General features: G+C 42.1%; 1 protein-coding gene across 1 annotated transcript in view; it reads left to right on the top strand.

The window, feature by feature from the left end:
- Window positions 1-5,316, top strand: part of llgl1 (LLGL scribble cell polarity complex component 1) — a 58,772-nt gene extending 53,456 nt beyond the window's left edge. Inside the window, exons 22-24 of the mRNA XM_012873099.3 lie at window positions 1,296-1,431; window positions 1,506-1,588; window positions 3,991-5,316. Coding sequence (XP_012728553.2) covers window positions 1,296-1,431; window positions 1,506-1,584 — 215 coding nt within the window. The 3' untranslated portion in view covers window positions 1,585-1,588; window positions 3,991-5,316. The remainder of the gene's footprint in view (window positions 1-1,295; window positions 1,432-1,505; window positions 1,589-3,990) is intronic.
- The last annotated feature ends 783 nt before the right edge of the window (window positions 5,317-6,099 follow it).

Consider the following 6,099-nt stretch of genomic DNA (forward strand, 5'->3'; position numbering starts at 1 on the left):
GACCACGCCTCTCAGGGGGCCTTGTCCCGTCCGGCCTCCATGGCAACCCTTGAGCATGCCCAGTTTGACCCCACCTCTGGTTGTTGTGGAAACGCTTTAGTTATTCACCCAGCGCTTTGTCATTATTTAGCAACTTTTTATGAATTTCTCACCAAAATAGTTTCTGCTAAATGCCAGAACTTTGAGGATTTTTTTGTTTACTTCAAAATGAGGACCTTTATAAATATTTAGTTATTTAGTAGAAGTGTGTTCTAAACTGCTTGAGCAGCACAGCTGCTCTAAAGCATTGGTTTGCTTTGTAAGCCACTCTGTAACCAGTTTGGTGGTGCGTTTGTTCCTAAGCTTCCTCACTTCCTGCTTTAGCAGCACCATACAGTGTTCTTCCCACATGATGATGATGATGATGATGATGAGGTCCTGGGCCTGCCGGTGTCCGTCTTTTGGCCTCTAAAGGCAATGATGGTCATTAAAGCCACATGCTTTAAATTTAGTTTCATCAGACATGTAAATGGTAAATGGTAAATGGACTGAACTTATATAGCGCTTTTCCAGTCATGCTGACCACCCAAAGCGCTGTACACTATAGCCACATTCACCCAGTCGCTCTCACTAACACGCACACATTTATACACCGAGACGCAGCTCGGTAGGCAACTTGGGGTTAAGTGCCTTGCCCAAGGGCACATCGACATGTGGCAAGGGGAAGCTGGAATCGAACCCACAACCTTCTGGTTGCCAGACGACTACTCAACCCATCAAGCCACAGTCGCCCCCATGTCTTCAAAAAACTAAAAGAAATGTGGACATTTGTCCCTGAGAGGATTTGAAAATGTTGCTTATGGAGTAGTGGCTTCTTCCTCGCTGAGCGGCCTTTCAGCTAGTGCTGGTCTGGACCGTTTCCTCCCAGGTTAATGACAGAGCTCTTTTTCTCTGGCGTTGATGCACACATTTCCAATTGCCCGTCCATGTCTGGGGCACAGAACCTGTCTCCTTCTATAGGAGGATGACGGCTGGACAGATGAACGTGGCACCGTGACATCTGGAAGTAGCCGAGGACGAACAAGACTTTTTTTTTTTTTTCTGTCAAGGAAGCAGTTTGAGGTGTTATCTTAAATTACACCAATCAGAAGCTTTAGTCTGGGTTAATGTCACTCAGGAAAAATTATGTCTCATTTTACGTTGTATGCAAGTTTCTGGTTTCATCTCTGCCCTGCACGTATCTTCCTGCAACAAGCCATGATCAGCAGTAAAATCAACCATCTAAACCCACGATGTCCTGGTCCCCCCCCTCTCAGGACAGACGGAGGAGCCTCCATGCAGCCTGTCCTCACCCATCCAGGAGACGCCGCTGGACTCCCCCCTCAGCTGTGCCGACCTCACCCTCGATACCACGGGGGAGCTCACCGTGGAGGACGTCAGGGACTTCCTAACGTACGCGCGCGCCAACCAACGTCTCTGTTGGCCTTCTTTCCAAAGCCAAGCTAACGGCTGTGTCTGTGTCTCAGGACGGTGGACGAGGCAGAAAATAATCTGAGGAACATGAAAGAGGAGGAGGGACGCTCCACTGGGATCCTCATCAACTGAACAGGTGAGAGGTGACTTCTCAACAATCTCAACTCTCTCATCTGCTTGTGTCAACAGATGCATTTTCTTTTCTTCCCCCCCCCCCCCCCCCAAAAGCAACGCGTGCGCACACACCTGTTTGTAATTGAGCCGGTCCAACTCGTGCAAACTTCAAAGAGCGGTTCTGTCTGCGCGCAGCATTCCTTCGCTCCGTTTCCATCCAGGCAGACGCAGCTCTGTCAGCGTTTTATTCACAGGCTCACACCTTTCTTTAGGCCTCTTCTTGCCGAGTTGTCACGGGACACTTTCTGTTAACTTCACGTTTATGTAGAACCTGGGATCTCTGGAGCTTCACGGGTCCGACGTTTCCATTCGCAAGTGGGTTTCAGGACTGGGATAAACAAAGTAAACTGGTTGCATAGCAGGAAGTTAGGATGGAAGTAAATATGGTTTGGAGTTGAAGGAAATGTGCCTTAATCTGCTTTTTTATTTTGGGTCTCTACCGCCCTCTTGTGGCACTACTAAAAGCACACACTGCAGAGGTACTCAAAAGTTTACAAGCTTTTCCAGATTGTCAACCTGCAAAAACAAGAGCTTTCTTTTAGAATAATGAGATGAAAATGAACAGATACTCATGTTTCTTGTCTGTGTAAATGTAAAAATATTTTTTAGGGAAAAAAAGAGGTGCTCATAAAAAAATGCCTCATACCATCGCTTCACGTAAAGCTGCTAAATGTGTTGACTTTAGTTTACGTGGTATTAAATACAGGGACTTGAAATGCATTCAAACCTCCTAAACATTTTCCATCTTTGTCTTTTTGCGACCCTTAATGTGTTTTACTGGGATTTCATGAGATCAACAAACACAGAGCAGCACTTTAATGTGAAGTGGATGGGAAAGGATGCACAGCTGTTAAAGGTTTTTATTTTTTACTGCAAATATAAATATGAAAAGTGTGGCGTGCCTTTGTTTTTAGCCTCCCTGAGTCAATGCTTCCTGGATTTATCTATTGACACAGTCGTTTTGGGTACGTTTCTATCAGAAACCAACATATTTGCCCATTGTTCCTTGTCAGATTGGATGGAAAACCGAAAAGTTCACGTGTTGCCTCGCATGAATTTATATAAAGCCATAAAAAAACATGTTTGCAGTTAGCAACAAGCCAAGTAGGGAAAAGAAACCAACCCTGCACATTATGCAGAACATGCTAGTGTAAAACATGGTGCTGGCGGCATCATGCAGAGGGGGGAGTCTTTTCTATTCAATTCAATTTTACTTATTTAGCGTCAATTCATGGAACATGTCATTTTAAGGCCCTTTACAAAGTCAAATTCAATCGGATTATACAGCCTCCGAGACGTTTATAGTGACGCCTAATACACGGTTGTAAAAATTGAGCTCTGCACGTACCTGTGTGGAGTCCGCCTGGAGTACGCGTGGACCTCTGCGGAGTGAGCTACGCCCGAGAATGTGTGGGCCTTTACATTAATGTAATTCTAGTTTAGACATTATAGTCAGACAGTCTTGTAGACAGCTCAGGGGTCCGATCAGGTAGTGAGACAGTGTACTGTAATGCTACGAATATCCATTGAGCTGAGCGGCTTCGTACTTACACATTTTAACAGATTTTTGAGCGCATTGTACCACATAAAATTGGTAAATAAACACAACTTCAATCATATATCAGGGTGCTTGCGCAAGTCTTGAAAGTCTTTAATAAGTATGGAATTTTGAAACACTGTTTTCCAGACCTTGAAAAGTCTTGAATTTTGTGTGAAAGTCTTAATAAAGTATGGGAAAAAAATGTATGGTAGAATTTTACAGTATGCTCAAAGGCATTGTGAAATGAGAAATATGAAGGTAGGCTATAAAACTATAATTTTACTAACTGGTCACATACTGTATTAGCCTAATGGAATCAAACACTTGTTTGATGTGAAATTCATGTACTTGTGATTTTCATGTTTTGAAACGTTTTCATCAGTAAAAGCATAATTTACTGTGAATAATGCATTTGTTCATTGAATACTAGCCTATAAAAATTAACATTTCTAATAAACAGTTTGTACAATCTCAACCAATGAAGTAGGCAGTAGGCACACAAGTATACAAGTACATAAAGTTAAGGTCTTGGGAAAAAAATATGTTTTAAAAAAGTCTGGAATTTTAATTAGGAAAAAGAGCAAGCACCCTGTATATAAGGCGCACCATAAATTTTTAAGAAAATTTAAGGATTTTAAGTGTGCCTTATAGTCTGAAAAATACGTTACCACTACTAAGCACCATTTTGCCACGACGGAGGTGGACCATTAAGAAGTGTTAGAAATGGTACCTACTGAGCTTCAGTATTTTGCAGATGTTTATCTATCAGTGGCTGCTGCAGGCTGCTGATATTTACTTACCATTTGTCTTTGGTTTTGTTGAAGAGCTTCCTGGAGCAGCTCAGGTGGTTTTCGACTGGATTTCAGTGCTGGACCACAAACATCTGACCCGAAGCCACTGAGGAACTCTCCTTTTAACCCGGTACTAGCCGGGAAGAAAGTCTTACAGATTCCTCCTGCCGGATGAACGAACTCCTTACCTGCAACCACTTAGGAAACACGACAGCCCCCACCCCCCCCTCCCCCCCTGCCCACACGGAGACACAGGAGGACCAGCGTAGCACCAGGACGGACCGTTCCTCCTCCCACCTTCTCTGTGAGCTTTTCTGCATGGTTGGGACCAGACCTGGTGCTCTGTCGCTACATAAACCACTTGATGTGACTGAATCGCAGTGAAACAGAAGGTGTGTGTGGTTTAAAGTGTGGGGAGAAAAATGGCAAATGAAGTATTTTTTTGTAGCATCTCCATTTTTTTTCTGGATTCCAACAAGAACTGCTGAATATTTTGCTATCCTGTCGAGGTGCCGATCATCGCGACGATGTAAGAAGGTTTGTTGGCATTGAAGAAGCGAGTATTGGAACAATGTAGGTGTTTTATACAGCAAAGATTGTTGCTCCGTTGAATGTTTTTACTGTCACGTGAGATAGATATTTTAATAACAAAAAGTTTGCGGGAGGAGAAAAGGGGTCGTGGGGGGGGGGTCCCCACACTGTGATTATTAAAAGGGAACCAGCTGGGAAGTGCTGGCTCTAAAGCATCACCATCCTCTGACTGATGGGAGTCAGAGGTATTACTGAACCAAGATGAGATGTATGCAGTTTATCTCTTTACGTAGCAAATAAAGTCGATCATCTGCTCAAGTTGGGTTGAAAACTAGGATTTAAATAAGAATGCTTTTTTTTCAGTTAGAGAATAGGAATAAAAAGTACATAAAAATTAGGGAAATGAATATCGTTCCCTAAGCCTGTAGAGGGCGCTGTTGCAAAGTAATCTGTCAGTCTAAAGGTGTTCTGTCCTCTAAAATGGTGCATTGTTGTTCATTTAACCAGCCAGCAAAGCTTTGATCAGCAGTGTTTTAAACCCTTTTTAAAGTTTTGCAGCCTCTCAGCTTTAAAACTGGGAGCCCAGAAGACAAGAAACAAACAAAAGGGCTCGGCGTCAGACCCGGAGAACCTCACTGACTAGAACCTCAGCTGGTAGGATCTGGGACGTGTCATTAACCTCTTCATGCCACTTCCAGCACCATTTAGCTTTTTAATCCCACCACTGAGATGAGTTATTCAGTTCCATTTGTAGGAATTAAGTTGTTTAGCATTTTGGTTGATGAACTATTGTGAATGTTAATAAAATGTATTTACTCTGAGACTCTATCCTTGGTTTTGTTTGTAGTAATTTAACTGCTGAAATGCAAAATTAATGTACCAATTACAATTTCTCTGAAAACAAAAGGATAGCAAAGGAAATGTTTTCCTGCCATGAGCACAGTTGGTCATGACGGGATTCTTATGTTTTAAACCCTTTCCTGCCTGAATTGACTTTCAATTATATTTTTAAAAATTGTCTAGCAGATGTCAAAGTTACCAAGGATATATAAAATTGTAGAGCTGCATCTGCTAGATGGTGTCAAAGTCCTTCCAGTTAGATCCTTGGTACGTATCGAGTGGTAATTTTGGAAAGCATACACCACCTCTGCTGAATAAAGATGCAAATTCACACTAGTCTACAGGAAGGCAGCACAAAAACAGTTAACAGAGGGCTGTTAAATCAATCCAATAACATAACAAATTCTTTGGTTTGCTTTCCCCTTGAGTTCTAGGATCTGAGATGTGTAGGAATTGGTTGTACAGTTTTGTATCACTTTTTTTTTTTTTTTTTTTTACAAATCTTTTCCAAATGTATTGTACATTTGGAATTCAAAAAAGGATTTTTTATTAATCTAAGTGCAACAAATACACTTAGGGTAATTGACAGGGAAAAAAGCTTTGGTCCCTATTGATACCCGTATGATTTCTCACAAAGGACAGGTTTACGTTTCAAACTGTCTTTAGCCTCTTGGATTAGCTGTTAGCATGATCACACTCTCCATGTTGATACTTCATCATGGAGATCCTTCAATAAATTCAGATTTTCAAATCCACCATCATCCATGACAG

Source organism: Fundulus heteroclitus, chromosome 16 (assembly GCF_011125445.2).
Source record: "Fundulus heteroclitus isolate FHET01 chromosome 16, MU-UCD_Fhet_4.1, whole genome shotgun sequence".
NCBI classification, from domain to species: domain Eukaryota; kingdom Metazoa; phylum Chordata; class Actinopteri; order Cyprinodontiformes; family Fundulidae; genus Fundulus; species Fundulus heteroclitus.